The sequence below is a fragment of the Moschus berezovskii genome, chromosome Y (assembly GCF_049115385.1).
Source record: "Moschus berezovskii isolate FMDL1 chromosome Y, NW_MosBer_1.0, whole genome shotgun sequence".
Taxonomy (NCBI): Eukaryota; Metazoa; Chordata; class Mammalia; order Artiodactyla; family Moschidae; genus Moschus; species Moschus berezovskii.
Window position 1 is genome coordinate 2281016 of NC_142489.1, and position 18283 is coordinate 2299298.

Here is an 18283-nt window from a genome sequence, read left to right on the forward strand (position 1 = left end):
AGTCTTGAGAAAGAATGGTAGAATTAGAGAATTACAACTCATCAGCTTCTAGTGGATTAATGGATGACAGTGATGATCTTCAATGATTGACAACATCACCACAACGGAAACTACAGATGGTGTGGATCTCCAAGCAGAATTTCAGTGTCACCTCTGGAATGGCTTTGCCAACAAAGCATATTGGAATTCACTATATTATCAGACAGAGAAGAGAAAGCATTTGATCAAGGGTAGGAGTAAAGAATAAACCTTTGATAAAAGTTCAAGTTCATGGTAATAACTTAGAAAACTTACATTAGAATAGAATTTCCATATTGTTAAATCAATAGCAAACACATATAAGTGTGAAACTTTAGAAACATTTCCAATAAAGTCCAGAAGAGGGCATGAAAGTACGGTACCAACTCTACTGTTCAAACCTGGACTGGACTGCATAGCCAGTATACATCCATACACAGCAATACCAAAACAAAGTTATGAATGATGAAAAAAGGTAATATGATTCTCTAATTAAAAACCCCAAGGAAATTGGCTGCCAAATATTCAAATTTATAAGAAACTTCGAAAGCTGGTGCAAAAGATTACTATATCAAAAGGAAGATTTTTTTTTTTTTTTAAAGACTGTACCTCGTAGCATGTGGATCTTAGATCCCCTACAGGGACTGAATCCATGGCCCTGCATTAGGACCTCGGAGTCTTATCCAATGGACCCCCAGGGAAGTCCCAATAGGAGGACTCTTATCACAAAATAAGTAACTAGGATATAAAATGGTAAATACATCATTCAAAACAGCAGTGCTATCCAAAAGATACCTCAAAAGAAGACTAACAAGGCACATGATGTTTATGGAAGTAAATATTTAAAAAAATTACTGATAGACTTAGGTAAAAGAAATCTCAAATAAAGCAACATATATTATGTTTACTCAAGGTGAGTATTGTACAGTAGTCAATTCTCCTTATTTACAGATTTATGCCTTATCTGATTGGTCTGGCACCCTATCAGATTAGTAGCTCACTTACAAAGCATCAAGGTAAGAAACTGAGTGAGGACTGAGTGGAGAGCCCACTCCAAAATAAGAGTCCAGGAAGAGCCCCCCCGCCACTATCAGTCTTGAGAGGCCCTAGACATGGTTGCTAGGCTCAGACTACCCCTTACTTCCTACTGGGGGTTCCGAGGGAAATGAGAACCCTGGTCTGTGGCCAGTTGACTTAGCTTAGCAGAGGAAGAAGTCCCAGGCCCTATCAGGAGTCAGGTAAGACTCCCCCATGTGAGTTCTGCACGATTTCTCCACCTTCCAGGACAGACACGGAGGCCCTTCAAGAACCGGCTCCCCCCGTCCCCAATGCTGGCAAGCCCAGTTGGGCGATACCGGAAGTGTTCTCCCTGCCTTCTGCCGCGGCAGCTTCGGAGCTTGAGGCTTCAGTTGGAGAGGTGTGGCCTCGTTTATCTACAGAGGGAGGAGTTCCAGGATTGGACAGGTGAACAATATTTGTTAGAAGTGAAGGGACACCCTCCTCCCAGAACTCAGGTGGTCCCGTAGAGCCCCTCCCTATCCTAACTTGCGCAATCCCGACCCTCAACCCCCGAGTGGCTCAAAAGTGACCGTTAGGCCCAACACCCGCCTCCTTCTGCCAGGAGAATTTGTGGGATGGGAAGCCTTGGTCTGAAGGGGCAGCCTCAAGTCAGCAGAGGCAGTCGTAAAAGGACTGGTCAGGAGTCAAGTTAAGTATTCTGGGTTAGAATTAAGGTGACAAGCCCCTGATGAACAGAGGAAGCCCACAGAGTTCCGCTGACCTCTGTCTTGTGGGTTCCTAAAACGGTACCCTTAAGGGGATCAAAAAAGGCAGTTTTTCCTGAAGCCAAGATAGAAGAATCTCTCTATGGAGGCTATACACGCCTTCTTTTCCTCTGTCTTCTAGGGTGAGCTCTTCATCAACCTTGGCAGCTTGAGCAACTGCCTGCAGTCCCTGACCAGTCATCATGCCTCGGGGTCAGAAGAGTAAGCTCCGTGCCCGTGAGAAACGCCGCCAGGCCCGTGCTGAGACCCAGGGCCTAGAGGTTGCTAAGTCCACTGGGGCAGCAGCAGGAAAGCCCTCTTCCTCTGTCTTTGGGGACAGACCTGAGAATCTGCCTGCTGCTGGAACAACCAGCACTCCTGAGGCACCTGAGGGAGCCACCGGTGGTGCTACTGCAGCTGGTTCAGGCACCAACCCAAGTAAAAATATCAATAGCCCAAAGGCGGGAAGTGCAAGCTCCCCCAAGGGCACTGAGAGCTCACTCAGTGAGATTTTAAATAATAAAGTGGTTTTGTTGGTGCAGTTCTTGCTGCAGAAGTATCAAAAGAAAGAGCCAATTAGAAAGGCAGACATGCTGAAGTTTGTTATCAAACAGTACAAGAATCACTTCAATGAGATCCTCAAGAGAGCTTCTGATCATATGGAGCTGGCTTTTGGTGTTGATTTGAAAGAAGTGGATCCTACCAGGCACTGCTACGCCCTTGTCAACAAACTAGACCTCGCCTACGATTCAGCTCTGAATGAAGATGAACACATGCCAAAGACTGGCATCCTGATGATTGTGCTTGGTGTGATCTTCATGAGAGGCAACTGCGCCCCTGAAGAAGCGATCTGGGAAGTGCTGAATATGATGGGTGTATATGCTGATAGGAAGCACTTCATCTATGGGGATCCCAAGAAGGTCCTTACAGAAGATCTGGTGCAGCTCAAGTACCTGGAATATCGCCAGGTGGCCAACAGTGAGCCTCCACGCTATGAGTTCCTGTGGGGCCCGAGAGCCCATGCTGAAGCCAGCAAAATGAAAGTCCTGGAGTTTTTAGCCAAGGTTCACGATACCGTCCCCACTGCCTTCCCATCCTGGTATGAAGAGGCTTTGAGAGATGAGGAAGAGAGAGCCCAAGCCAGAGCTGCAGCCAGGGCTCATACTGCTGCCCTGGCCAGTGCCCGCTCCAGAGCCATAGCCAGCACCTCCTCCCAGGCTAATTGAAATTCAAAAAGGTATGTCAGCATTCTAACAGTGGAGGGCCAGGGTGGGACTGGAGAAGTGTATACCATCCTGGAGTTCCTGGTATATATTGCTAACTTGAAATTTTAACCTTTCTTTTTCTTTTTTAGGTTGAAAAAGAGCAGTAACATTATAAGCTGTGGATGACCCGGGTGGGCCCACAGGGAAAACTATAATATCATCTTTGTGTTTCTGTTCTATATGGTAAACTTAGAGTTTAATCTTTTCTCTTTTCTATTTTTCCTCCTTCTTTCTCTCCCTTCCTTTCTTTCTTTCCTTTTGTTATATTTCAAATGTTTTCTTTTAAAGAAGATATACATTTTAGAATCTAAACTTATTAGTGATTTTGGTTACATATAGATTTAATTTAATAGATTTAAGAGAAGAGTTTAATTATTTTGTAACATAAATCGGGAAACCTTTAGTATATATTGAACTGGAACAACACAACATGGCATAGTAATAGGCATTTCTTTGGAAATGTGAAAAAATTCAACAGTAAAATTACTGGGATGAAAACATGCAGGGGAGAATAATCTTAAAAAATGTGCAGTTCTTGGTTTCCCTTAATCACTTTAATCTGTTATTCTATAAAAATAAAAGATACATACCTGGCTTTGCTTAGCTTATTAAAGAACATAAGAGAAATAAAATGTTTATAAACTGGAATTCATGCTGTCTGTCTCATTCCTTCCCCAAATATTAATTGAGCATCTGCTCTTTGAAAACTATTGTGTTAGAAATGGTGGAACTAGGATACAAAACACCCCTGCCTTTAGAATTGTACAGTTAAGGAGCAGTAATTATATACAGAACATGGTGAAATAATCTTTAAGACTTAAAGGAGTAAGGAGGTAAGGGGACAAATATGGGGCTGGGAGAAGTGGGAGGGGGAGGGTGTTTGGCTGAAAACAATAGAGTGCAAATTCCCTGGGGAATAGTAGTTTGGCGTTTGGGGAAAATACAAGTCTCTCAGTGGGCTATCCTGCTCATTTAAGCTGGGTGGTAGGCTAGATGAGGCTGTGGGACTGATGAACAGAGGCCAGGTATACAAATGTTGTTTTCTCAGCGCTGGAGGACAAAACCCTGGAATGCAAACCTGCTTGTAAGAGTTACTTTAGTATCAATATACCAGAGGAAAAGCTTCTCCTTGGGCAGAAATGGAAGCTGTCTGGTGCTCTTGTTCACATGCAGCTGAACACAGAGTACAACCTAGCTGTTTTATGCACAGCATCTCCAATGAATTTCTGAGAAATAAAGGTGATACTCCCTTGAGGTGGATGCTGAGAACCAGCTCCTAAGGCATTAGAAAGGCATTTTAATTAGGTTATCTTGGGTGTAATTTTGCAAACTCTAAGGGAGGGCTCCATGTCTGGTGGTGAAGAAATGAATGAAAATACAGGCGATTTGGATGGAAAGGCACCCAGGGGGAAGTTGTTGGTCCTTGACACAAATTCTAGGACCCTGGAGTTGCATTCAACTGGGATAGACAACCACACACACACAAATTAAGTAATCCTCAAATGGGGGAATTTATTTTCCTTTTCTTGCTAAGCAGAATTATGGGATCATTAGGTAGAAAGCTGTATATTTGGTGATACCATTCAAATTAATATAACAAAAATCTTTGCAGAGGGGAGGGTGGTACCATCTGCAGTAAAAAAAAAAAAATCATATACCTGCCATTCATTAAAGACGTTACTCAGTCAAGTGCTTCATATCCATTACATATATTCCAACAGTCCTACAAGGTAGGGCTTATCAGACATTGCAGATGAAGAACTTGTAGTTTTCTCAAGCTCACATAGCTGATAAGTGAAACAGCTGGGACTAGACCCCTGGTCCAAATTTTTCTAGAGCCCACACTTGTCCACTCCTCCAGCCCAAGGCAGACCTGTCTCTTCAGTTATTCTCACTACTACAAGAAGTATCACATACGATTAAAAAACAAGACACTCTATTCAAAGTACAAAAAGCAATCCTGATGAAGGAAAGGGAATATGAGAATGAAGAACAGTTTGGGGCTTGTCTGTGGGCTTCATTTGCTGAGGATCCCCTTTTCACTAACTAGCCCCAGGGATCTGTGATAGCTGACTCTGCTCACATACGGGCACAAGTCCTGTTCCAGCACTTCCCTGCATTATAGCTTGTTTCTCCCAGGTCTTCCCCAGTGTGCCCTCTTGCCCAGATCGAACCTCATATACTGACCAGCTCTCCACTGTGACCTCTGGAGCTGCATCTTGTGCCCTGTGACACAAGCAGTCCAGAGTCGCCTGCCCTCCCTTGATTAGACCATTCCAACTCTCTGCACATGAAGGCCCCATCCCTGCCAGTGGAACCACTGATTGTGAGGTCTAGATACCTGGTTACCACAGCCCCACTCCAAGCCCACAAGTCTCAAAGTGCATTCCAAATGAGCTGGTGATCACAATCTTATTTCATACAGAATACTGGTTTTTGGTACCAGTCTGAAGGTACATGGGGGATTTTTGTAAGTGACCCAGATATTGTCGGTAGGATTCTGCAGGGATGTGTTATTTGAGACTGGCCATCGCTCCAGTATTCTTGCCTGGAGAATTCTATGGACAGAGGAGCCTGGTGGGCTACAGTCCATGGGGTCACAAAGAGTGAGACACCACTGACTAACAATAACACTGAATACATACACCAATGAGTGAGCTTACAAAAGCCTCCCTTATAAGTTGAAGATGAGAAAAGACCATGAAAATCACTCTCTAGTGAACATCTACTGACGCTGAATTCCTCAGAACCACAGTCCTTCTAGGAGAGGAAAATGATTTCTTGGCACACATGCTGCCTTTGAACAATAAAGACAAAAGAATTCACCATCCTTCATATACCTCTTATCTCAGTTCATGCCTCAGAGAAAAATCCTAGTTTTCTTTTGTGCCTAATGTCACCTGTAAATGTGTTTTACACATTCATTCCAATCCACTTGTACTTGGTAAGACCCATGTGACTACACAGACACTGAAATATAAACAGAAACAGTGTTTGTCAACCCCCGGGCCAAGGTATTTGAAAGCAAATATGCCACCTCCAGGCTTCCTGTTCCATTCAGCAGCAAACATGGAGACTGCTCATTGAGAAGTGGAAGTACTGATGGGAGCAGCCTGATCCCTGGGTTGTATGACAGCGGAGGCCCCTGTCTACCCACATCGGACCTCACATGTATAGAAATAAACTGTTGCTTTAAGCCACTGTGGATCTGCAGGTTTTGTCTGCTGCACCAGTTACACAGGGAGGTCTGGCCTGCTGTGATTCATGGGGTTGCGGAGAGTCGGACACGACTGAGCGACTGAACTGAACTGAACTGAGCTATTTTGGTAGTTAGATGTATTTAATATTATAATTACAAAGGCAATAAATAGTACATGTATTTTTCTTGCAAAAAATTCTAACAATACAAATATAGTCTCCCCCTTCCCTCAAAATCCAGCTCCCTCCAAAGAGGCAACCACAATTAACAATGTGAAAGTGAAAAGTGAAAGTGAAAGTTGCTCAGTCATGTCTGACTCTTTGCGACCCCATGGACTATAGAGCCCATGGAATTCTCCAGGCCAGAATACTGGAGTGGGTAGCCTTTCCCTTCTCCAGGGGATCTTCCCAACCCAGGTATCGAACCAAGGCCCCCTGCATTGCAGGTGGATTCTTTACCAGCTGAGCCACAAGGGAAGCCCAACAACCTGATGTGTGTCACTTTAAAGCTAATCGGAGGCTTTCTCATATGTAGATGCACTATAAAAAAATATTGAGGACTGGTATAGTGGATGAGAGTCGGCCTGCCAACGCAGGGGACTTGGGTTCCATCCCAGGAATCTTCCACGAAGATCCCACATGCCACAGAGCAACTAAGTCCGTGCACCACAACTACTTAGCCCATGCTCTAGAGCTTGTGAGCTGCAACCACCGAGCCCATGCACCTGGAGTCTGTGCTCTGCAACAAGAGAAGCCACCACAATGAGAAGCCTGAGCATGACAACTGCAGAGTAGTCTCTACTCACTCCAATGAGACAAAGCCCACACACAGCAACAAAGACCCAGTGCAGCCAAAAATAAATAAATTTTAGAAATGTATATTGAATTTAACATACATGGTCAACAACGTACACATTGTTCTGCCTCTTGACCCTGTCACTTAACGAAATGAATGCAGGATAGTTCCACTACAGCACACATAGATCCACCACACTCTTTTAACTACTCTCTAGGGTTATTTTTCTTTAAAAAAACAAATGTTTATTGAGATATAGTTAATAAAAAACTGCAGTTTTAAAATGTACAATTGGATGAGTTTGGACATTTGCATACACCTGTGAGGGCTTCTCTGGTAGCTCAGCTGGTAAAGAATCCACCTGCAATGCAGGAGACCCAGTTCAATTCCTGGGGCAGGAAGATCCCTTGGAGAAGGGAAAGGCTAACCACTCCAGTATTCTTGGGCTTCCCTGGTGGCAGAGATGGTAAAGAATCCAACTGCAATGAGGGAGTCCTGGGTTCGATCCCTGGATTGGGTAGATCTCCTGGAGGAGGGCTTGGCAACCCACTCCAGTATTCTTGCCTGGAGAATCCCCATTGACAGAGGAGCCTGGCAGGCTATAGTCTATGGGGTTGCAAAGAGTCGGACATGAATAAGTGACTAAGCACAGCACAGCACATATACCTGTGAAATCATCACCACAATCATTGTAACACACATATCCATCGCCTCCAAAAGTGTCCTCATGTCCCTTTGGTTTTTTCTTTCAGAGTGAAAACACCTGACATGAGATCTATGCTCTTTCAAACTTTTTCAGTATTGTTACCTATGGACACTATGTTGTATAGCAGATCCCTGTTCTGTTCTGTTCAGTCGCTCAGTCGTGTCCAACTCTTTGCGACCCCATGGACTGTAGCCTACCAGGCTTCTCCGTCCATGGGATTCTCCAGGCAAGAATACTAGAACTATTTAATTTTGCATTTCTGAACCAGTATAACAATTGAAAGAAAAAAAAGTGAAAGTCGCTTAGTCATGTCTGACTTTTTGCAATGCCATGGACTATAGCCTGCCAGTTTCCTCTGTCCATGGAATTTCCCAGGCAAGAATACTAGAGTGGGTTGCCATTTGCTTCTTCAGGGGATCTTCCCGACCCAGGGATCGAACCCATGTCTCCTGCATTGCAGGGAGATTCTTTACTGTCTGAGCCACTAGGGAAGCCCATTGAGCAACTCCTTATTTCCCCCTCATCCCAGTCCCTGGTAACTACAGTTAAATCTCTGCTTCTATGAGTCTGATAATTTTAGGTACCTCCCTTAAGCAGAACCATGCAGTATTGGTTCTTCTGTGACTGGCTTATTTCACTTAGCATAATGTCTTTCAAGTCCATCATGATGCTGCAAATGGCAGGATTTCCTCTTTTAAGATTTAATAATATTCCATTGTGTATGTGAGTGTATGAATGTGTATGAATCACATTTTCTTTCTTCATTTACCTTTGATGGACATTTGGGTTGTTTCTATATCTTTGCTTAATAGTGCTACAGTTCAGTTTAGTCGCTCAGTCGTGTCCGACTCTCCGCGACCCCATGAATCACAGCACGCCAGGCCTCCCTGTCCATCACCAACTCCCGGAGTTCACTCAAACTCATGTCCACAGAGTCGGTGATGCCATCCAGCCATCTCATTCTCTGTCGTCCCCTTCTCCTCCCGCCCCCAACCTTTCCTAGCATCAGAGTCTTTACCAGTGAGTCAACTCGTCGCATGAAGTGGCCAAAGTATTGCAGTTTCAGCTTTAGCATCAGTCCTTCCAATGAACACCCAGGATTGATCTCCTTTAGAATGGATTGGTTGGATCTCCTTGCAGTCCAAGGGACTCTCAAGAGTCTTCTCCAGCACCGCAGTTCAAAAGCATCAATTCTTCGGCGATCAGCTTTCTTCACAGTCCAACTCTCACATCCATACATGACCACGGGAAAAACCATAGCCTTGACTAGACGGACCTTCGTTGGTAAAGTAATGTCTCTGCTTTTTAATATACTATCCAGGTTGGTCATAACTTTCCTTCCAAGGAGTAAGCGTCTTTTAATTTCATGGCTGCAATCAGCATCCGCAGTGATTTTGGAGCCCAAAAAAATAAAGTCTGACACTGTCTCCACTATTTTTCCATGAAGTGATGGGACCAGATGCCATGATCTTCGTTTTCTGAATGTTGAGCTTCAAGCCAACCTTTTCACTCTCCTCTTTTACTTTCATCAAGAGGCTTTTTAGTTCCTCCTCACTTTCTGCCATAAGGGTAGTGTCATCTGCATATCTGAGGTTATTGATATTTCTCCCAGCAATCCTGATTCCAGCTTGTGCTTCTTCCAGCCCAGCGTTCCTCATGATGTACTCTGCATATAAGTTAAATAAGCAAGGTGACAATATACAGCCTTGACGTACTCCTTTTCCTATTTGGAACCAGTCTGTTGTTCCATGTCCAGTTCTAACTGTTGCTTCCTGACCTGCATACAGGTTTCTCAAGAGGCAGGTCAGGTGGTCTGGGATTCCCATCTCTTTCAGAATGTTCCACAGTTGATTGTGATCCACACAGTCAAAGGCTTTGGCATAGTCAATGAAGCAGAAATAGATGTTTTTCTGGAACTCTCTTGCTTTTTCCATGATCCAGCGGATGTTGGCAATTTGATCTCTGGTGCCTCTGCCTTTTCTAAAACCTGCTTGAACATCTGGGAGTTCACGGTTCACATATTGCTGAAGCCTGGCTTGGAGAATTTTGAGCATGACTTTACTAGCGTGTGAGATGAGTGCAATTGTGCGGTAGTTTGAGCATTCTTTGGCATTGCCTTTCTTTGGGATTGGAATGAAGACTGACCTCTTCCAGTCCTGTGGCCACTGCTGAGTTTTCCAAATCTGCTGGCATATTGAGTGCAGCGCTTTCACAGCTCCATCTTTCAAGACTTGAAATAGCTCCACTGGAATTTCATCACCTCCAGTAGCTTTGTTCGTAGTGATGTTTTCTAAGGCCCACTTGACTTCACATTCCAAGATGTCTGGCTCTAGGTCAGTGATCACGTTATCGTGACTATCTTGGTCGTGAAGATCTTTTTTGTACAGTTCTTCTGTGTATTCTTGCCACCTCTTCTTAATATCTTCTGCTTCTGTTAGGTCCATACCATTTCTGTCCTTTATCGAGCCCATCTTTGCATGAAATGTTCCCTTGGAATCTCTAATTTTCTTGAAGAGATCTCTTGTTTTTCCTATTCTGTTGTTTTCCTCTATTTCTTTGCATTGATCACTGAGGAAAGCTTTCTTATCTCTCCTTGCTGTTCTTCGGAACTCTGCATTCAGATGCTTATATCTTTCCTTTTCTCCTTTGCTTTTCGCCTCTCTTCTTTTCACAGCCATTTCACTTTTTTGCATTTCTTTTCCATAGGGATGGTCTTGGTCCCTGTCTCCTGTACAATGTCACGAACCTCCTTCCAGAGTTCATCAGGCACTCTATCTATCAGATCTAGTCCCTTAAATCTATTTCTCACTTCCACTGTATAATCATAAGGGATTTGATTTAGGTCATATCTGAATGGTCTAGTGGTTTTCCCTACTTTCTTCAATTTAAGTCTGAATTTGACAAAAAGGAGTTCATGATCTGAGCCACAGTCAGCTCCTGATCTTGTTTTTGCTAACTGTACACAGCTTCTCCATCTTTGGCTGCAAAGAATATAATCAATCTGATTTCAGTGTTGACAATCTGGTGATGTCCACGTGTAGAGTCTTCTCTTGTGTTGTTGGAAGTGGGTGTTTGCTATGACCAGTGCGTTCTCTTGACAAAACTCTATTAGCCTTTGCCCTGCTTCATTCCGTGCTCCAAGGCCAAATTTGCCTGTTACTCCAGGTGTTTCTTGACTTCCTACTTTTGCATTCCAGTCCCCTGTAATGAAAAGGACATCTTTTTTGGGTGTTAGTTCTAAAAGGTCTTGTAGGTCTTCATAGAACCGTTCAACTTTGGCTTCTTCAGCCTTACTGGTTGGGGCATAGGCCTGGATTACTGTAATATTGATTGGTTTGCCTTGGAAACGAACAGAAATCATTCTGTCATTTTTAAGACTGCAACCAAGTACTTCATTTCGGACTCTTGTTGACCATGATGGCTACTCCATTTCTTCGAATAGTGCTACAATGAACATGAATGCAGACAACTTTTTCAAGATCCTGATTTCCATTCTTTTGAATACATATCTAGAAATGAGATTGCTGAATTATATGGTAGTTCTACATTTAACTTTTTAAAGAAACTTTCATACTGTTTTCTATAGTGGCTGCACCATTTTACATGTCCACCAACAGTATACAGAGCTTTCCTGATGGCTCAGCGGGTAAAGAATCCTATTGCAATGCAGGAGACAAAGGAGATGTGGGTTCGATCCCTGGGTGGGGAAAGAAACCCTGAAGGAGGAAATGGCAACCTACTCTAGTATTCTTGCTTGGGAAACCCCATGAACAGAGAAGCCTGGTGGGCTACAGTCCATGGGGTCCCAAGAGTTGGACATGACTACGCAAGCACTCATTGCAGAAACAATACACAAAAGTTCAATTTCTCAACATCCTAGCTAACACTTTTAAAAAATTATAACCATCCTAACTAGTGTGAAGTATTATCTCATTGTGGCTTTTTAAAAAAATTTTTTTCTTGATAATTAGTGATATTGAACATCTTTTCATACATTTTGGCTATTTGAAGGGAAGATCATCAGGAAGAATACGATAGGAGCAATCAAGGTGTTGCAAATCTTCATTATGCACGGATGTTAATCGCACATTATGGGAACTCCAGTCATCGTGTTCCAATCTTCATTCCAAGAAAAAGACAGGTAAGGATTCTTCTTTCTGTTTGTGTTATGATTAACCATTCTCCTCCTTATGGACATTAAAAACTGTTTGAGATTTCTTTCTATGATTAATAGGACTGAAATCAGTATCTTTGAACATGAAATCTTAGATATGCATACTTTCTCTCAGGAAAGACATAAAAACATGCAAACTTGATTAAACTGGGCAGAGTGTGAAAACTTAAAATTTTTACAAATATTGCTGAACTTCTGTTCCAAAGATGCCATACCAATTTATAGTCTCTCAGATTCATGTGTGTGAATGCTTTACATTCTCATAGACATTTTATTTCATCAGTCTTTTAAATTTTGGCCAAATTTTGTGATGAAAGTTACTGTCTCATTGTTATTTTAGTTCCTTATTTTCAAATAAGTGGAGTATAAAATTAAACTCTCACCCATATGGAGCTGGACTTCGGCATTAATGTCTTGAATGCTAGGATTCTCCTAGGCGTACTTCACATTCTGAAATATCAACAAGACATCCGTCCTTTACTTTGAAAAGCAAGAACTCAATGAGAATGATCAGTTGCTGGTCAAGAGAACTGGGCAGGATGCCCTTAGGTAGTGAAGATCTGAAATCAGAAAAATTGCCAGAAGTCATGAGAGGCCACAGGAAAAAACCTCATCCAGAGAGCCCATGGCAGGCTGGCAGGCAGCATTCTGGATTTAGAGTTTAGCAGAAGGGAGAGAAGGGACTATAAGGGAAGAAGGTGGAAAATCTGGGCAGAGGGTTCAAGATCACTTCTGTTAATCAGCTTGGGAAATCTCTGAATTACCACCAGCAGCTGGAAGTTGAGAAGTCTCTGGGCATATCTACTGGATGAAAGACATAGAGAGGCATGCCAAACATGTCATGTACCTTTGAATTCTCTGTGCCTACCATCAGGCAGAGTATATGGAGCTTTTCTGTGTTACCCAGTGGTTCTAGATGCTGGGAGAGCTACATCTCTTGGCTATTCTGGCGGTTCACTGCATCCTTGCTAGTGTTCCTGGCTGGCAGCTGTGTTAATGGCTGCTGGAGACTGGTATTTTCACCCTGTGTACAGGCCCTCCTCCACTGAATTTGGGGCAGTATGAGTGGGAAGGCTTGGAAGTGGTGACAGTTGAGACAGAACACAAATACCAGTAAGTAGTGGAAGCGGACCTAAAACTGCAGAGAAGGAGAAACTGGCAGGAGATGTCCTGAGGCTAATTACCTCAATGACTGCATATAAAGAGCTGAGTGTGGACATGTCTGGAAAAAATAATCTAGATGACATCTCCAGCTCAGACTGTCCCACATGGTTCCTGAATTCTTTTTTTTCCAATTCTTTTCAGTTCTATTTCTTCTCAATAACTGTGTAAAATAGTTATACCTATTTCTTGATTTAACAACTGTGACAGGGTGATTTACTTTAAATGTTCAGAACAGATTTTAATTTTTATACATAAAAATTTCATTCAAATCCTAATACACCAAATATTGACAAAAATCATGAACAATAAACAGTATGCATAAATGCAAATGAATAATAAACATAGGAATATGTTAAACATGAAAAAGTATTATTTTTTCACCTATCAAAGCAAAATTATAAACCTACTTGTAATTACGTTACAGTATTCCCATGTATCCAAATAACTGTTTGCTTGTGGGTTTGTTTATTTTTTTTGTATCTTTAGCTAGTTTTGATATCCAGGTGATGGTGGTCTCACAGGATAAGTTTGGGAGTGTTCCTTCCTCTGCAGTTTTTTGGAATAGTTTCAGAAGGATAGGTGTTGCTGCTGCTGCTGCTAAGTCACTTCAGTTGTGTCCGACTCTGTGTGACCCCATAGGTGGAAGCCCACCAGGCTCCCTCTTCCCTGGGATTCTCCAGGCAAGAACACTGGAGTGGGTTGCCATTTCCTTCTCCAATGTGTGAAAGTGAAAAGTGAAAGTGAAATCGCTCAGTTGTGTCCGACCCTTAGCGACCCCACGGACTGCAGCCTACCAGGCTCCTCCATCCATAGGATTTTCTAGGCAAGAGTACTGGAGTGGCTTGCCATTGCCTTCTCCGGGATAGGTGTTAACATTTCCCTAAATGTTTGATAGAATTTGCCTAGGAAGCCATCTACATGTGAACTATTGTCTGTTAGAATTTTTAAAATCACAGTTTCAATGTTAGTACTTATGATTGGTCTGTTCATATTTCCTGCCTCTTTCTTGGGAGACTGTACTTTTCTAAGAAATTGTCCACTTCTTCTAAGTTTTCCATTTTATTGGCATACAGTTGCTTTTGTTCTTCATGAGTCTGGCTGAAAGTTATCAATTTTGTTTATATTTTAGAAGAATCAGCTTTTAGGTTCATTGATCTTTTCTATTGTTTTCTTCATCCTATATCATTTATTTCTGCTCTGATCTTTATGATTTCTTTCCTTCTATTAACTTCAGATTTTGTTTGTTCTTCTCTAGTTGTTTTAGGTATAAGGTTAGGCTGTTTGAGATTTTTATTGCTTCCTGAGGTAAGATTGTATTGCTATAAACTCCCCTCTTAGAACTTCTGTGTTCCATAGGTTTTGGATCATTACATTTTCATTTTAATTTGTCTCTACGTAATTTTTTATTTCCCCTTTGATTTCTTCAGTGATCTATTGGTTATTTAGCTAAATATTGTTTAGCCTCCATGTGCTTGTGTTTTTTTTTTTAGCTTTTTTCCTTGTAGTTGATTTCTAATCTCATAGCATTCTGGTTGGAATATATAGGCATATATACATACACACACATATACATTCCTATATAGTCATACTCATGACTGAGCGACTTCACTTTCCCTTTTCACTTTCACACATTGGAGAAGGAAATGGCAACCCACTCCAGTGTTCTTGCCTGGAGAATCCCAGGGAAGGGGGAGCCTGATGGGCTTCCGTCTATGGGGTCACACAGAGTCGGACAAGACTGAAGTGACTTAGCAGCAGCAGCAGCATACTACACAAAAAAGCTGAAGCTCCAATACTTTGACCACCTGATGCAAAGAGCTGACTCATTGAAATAGAGCCTTAGGAAAGACTGAGGGCAAGAGGAGAAGGGGGTGGCAGAGGATGAGATGGTTGGATGGTATCACTGACTCAATGGACCTGAGTTTGAGCAAACTCTGGGAGATAGGGAAGGACTGGGAAGCCTAGTATGCTGCAGTCTATGGGGTGGTAAGAGTTGTATATGACTTAGTGACTGAACAACAACAACACTTATACTAACAAATACACACAATTGGTAGTTGTTTCTGTGTGAGCACCCATGCAGACACTTAACCCAGAAGGTGACTTTGTTTGTAGAGTTCCTTTTGCTCAACTATAAAATGAATGCCCATTACAAAGGCAAATACGCTGAAAAAAGTCAATAAAGAATAAAGGGACCATATCCTCATGATCTTCTGAAAAGCCTCTGAATACATGGAGCTGCTCTGTTACCTTATGTTGAAGGAAGTAGAATCTACCAAGCACTTCTATGGCCTTGTCAGCAAACTGGATGTCACTAATGTTTGGAGTCTTGAATGGTGGCAGGGGCTGCCCAAGAGAGTCTTCTGATGACTCTCCTTGTTACACTTTCATGAAAGGTAACTGCCCTACTAAGGAGGAGATCAAGGAATTCTTGAATATAATGGGGGTGAGACGAAGCCCTACTAAGGAGGAGATCAAGGAGTTCTTGAATATAATGGGGGTGAGACGGAGAAAACACGTCATCATTAAGAGCCCAGAAAGCCTATCACTCAAGATTTATGCAGGAAAAGTAACTGGAGTGCCAGCAGGTGCCAACAGTGATCCTCCATAGTATGAATTCCTGTGGGGTCCAAGGGCTCATGCAGAAAGCAGCAAGATGAACATCCTGGAGGTTTGGGCAAGGTCACTTACATTATCCACAGTTCCTTCCCAAACCAATATGAGGAAGCTTTTAGAAATGAGCAAAGGAGAACCTGACCAAGGTGTAGTGAGTGTAAGCACCACTGACACAGACAGCGCATGCTCCAGGGTCGTGTCCAGTTTCTTCTCTACCCACAATGAGTCTGCGCCAGTTTCTTTAATTTGTGGTTGAAGAGAGCAGTGAATGTTTCAACTAATGGAGAACTGGTACTGGGCTAGAAGAAACGTTTACCATTTTGTCTTCCTGTTTTACGTGATACCTTGGAGATTTCCCTTCCTTCCTTCTTCCTTCCTTTTTTAAAATAAATTTTTCATTCTTTCTTAACTTCTTTTCTTCTTTCTATTAATTCCTAAGTGTGTCTTTTAACAGAAGATTTAAATAGCTTCAGAATATCAGTTTATTAATCAAATCTTTGGTTACATACTTAACTCTGTGTATCAGGTTTAAGAGCATAGGAACTATGTATTTTGGAAAACAAATTGGGAAATTTTTTTATCTTATTTTGTGATATAAAGCAGAATATTATACAACTGAGTAGCTATTTCTTTGGAAATATAAAATAACTCAGTAGTTGAATTGTTGGGCTTAAGAAATAGGTAATGTGAAAGATGGTAGACTCATAGCCTTCCTAATACTTTCAGTCCATCATTTTGTAAAATTAAAAGATGTGTACATGAATTACTTAAAGAAAGTAGGAGAAATTAAAACAAATTAGATAGCACTTCATTGGCTCATTTATTCTCTAAATATTAACAGACCGCCTGCTCTGTGGAAGACACCTTGATATTCTTGGGGATGTTACCAATTGTGTGTCTAGGAGCAATTAGAAGTTAAAATGTATCACATTCAGTTCAGTTCAGTTTAGTCGCACAGGACTCTTTGCGACCCCATGAATCACAGCACGCCAGGCCTCCCTGTCCATCACCAACTCCCGGAGCTCACTCAAACTCATGTCCATTGAGTCGTTGATGCCATCCAGCCATCTCATTCTCTGTCGTCCCCGTCTCCTCCCACCCCCAATCCCTCCCAGAATCAGACTCTTTTCCAGTGAGTCAACTCGTTTATTAGCACAATTTAAAAGGAGTAAAGGGATGGGAGCCCAAGTAAGAGCAGTTAGGTGTAAAAGCCCTGAGGCAAATCAATTTGGACATCGGAGAAACTGCAGCTTTTCAGTGCAAAGTAAGTTTTAAGTTTAGCTATAAGGTGGATGAGGCAAAGCTATGGGGGACCCTCAGATGGTATGTCTCAAAGTTGAGATACTAAAGTCTAAAGTATAAAATGGCCCTTAGCAGTTACTCTTGAATCCTAGATAAATTAGAAACTCTCCACTGGGAGAGACAAGGTAGGTGTTACTAGTTCCACTGCATTTGATCACAGTTTACAAAGTAGCTATTTTACATTCTCAACCACAAACTCATGCTATCTTCCATAAAAAAGGAAGGATGACTCAGAGGATAGAAAGGAGAACTCACAAGACTGAGGTGATAACCAGAGTTTTTCCCAGGTTTTGAGATCAAATCAGGGAACTGAAACATTTGTCCATTGCTGTTGCCCAGTGACTCTTATACTTCCCTTTGCTTGTTTCTAAACAAGAATGTCTATAGATTCCTACTGCTATCTCTCCATTGTACATTGGATTTGTTAGAACAGATGTCTTGTCTCTTTATCTTATATATCCACAAATGGAGATTTATTCTGCCCAACTGGCATCCTTGATGAACTCCCACCCAAGAGTCTCATCTTCTGCAGTTGGACCTGGTTTAGATGATGAGACTTGGATTTTAAGTCAATTGTGTAATGAGGCAAAACTTTTGGGGATCTTGAGAGAGGGTGAATGAATTTTGTGTGAGGTAAGGGCCGGAAATATTGAAGTCTGGAGAGTAGACTGTGGCAGGCAGAACCTCATGGGGCCCCCATGATCACCAATTTCTGATGATCATGCCTTTGTATATTGGTTTTGGGTGGGGCCTCTGAGTTGCTTCTAATTAATATATTATGACAAAGGTGATGAGATGTCACCTCTATGATGACATTACATTATATGTGTTACAGAAATAATTTGAAAAACAAACCATCCTGCTGATTCAAAAATTCCTCTCCACATATTATGCATAAAATAAAAAACAAATATCTATTATTAAGGAAAGATCTTTCTTGAAAAATTTATTACTAAGGTACAAAGGGGATTTTGAAATAGGGGGAGGGGAACTATTGCAATAGAGAAAAGCTGAAACCATAAGATCTCCAAGAATCTCAAGTATTAGGCAAAAAGGGTTTTTCTTTTCTAAATGGGAATAAACAATAGTAGAAAGAACTGGGTGTGAGGAAAGGGGATGAAGTGGGTAGCGTGACTGGATACTGAATCAGAGAATGTTTTACCCTGAGGCCTGCCTATTCTCAAGACAGGCTGTCTGCTAGCTCTGGTGAAAGGAGGCCAAAATTCAGGAGCCTGGAAGAAAAAGAGAAGCGACTGAACTGAACTGAATGAACCCAAGTTT

At 42.0% G+C, this 18283-nt stretch overlaps 1 protein-coding gene and 1 non-coding gene across 2 annotated transcripts; one reads left to right on the forward strand and one right to left on the reverse strand.

Moving 5' to 3' along the window:
- The first annotated feature begins 1984 nt into the window (after positions 1-1984).
- Positions 1985-3007, forward strand: LOC129563805 (melanoma-associated antigen B18-like). The gene has a single exon (XM_055437541.2). The coding sequence runs from the start codon at positions 1985-1987 to the stop codon at positions 3005-3007; it is 1023 nt and encodes a 340-aa protein (XP_055293516.1).
- An 8768-nt stretch (positions 3008-11775) lies between these two features.
- On the reverse strand, positions 11776-11910 carry LOC129535321 (U8 small nucleolar RNA). The gene has a single exon (XR_008681595.1). It is a non-coding gene; the product is annotated as a U8 small nucleolar RNA (small nucleolar RNA).
- Between the last annotated feature and the right edge of the window lie 6373 nt (positions 11911-18283).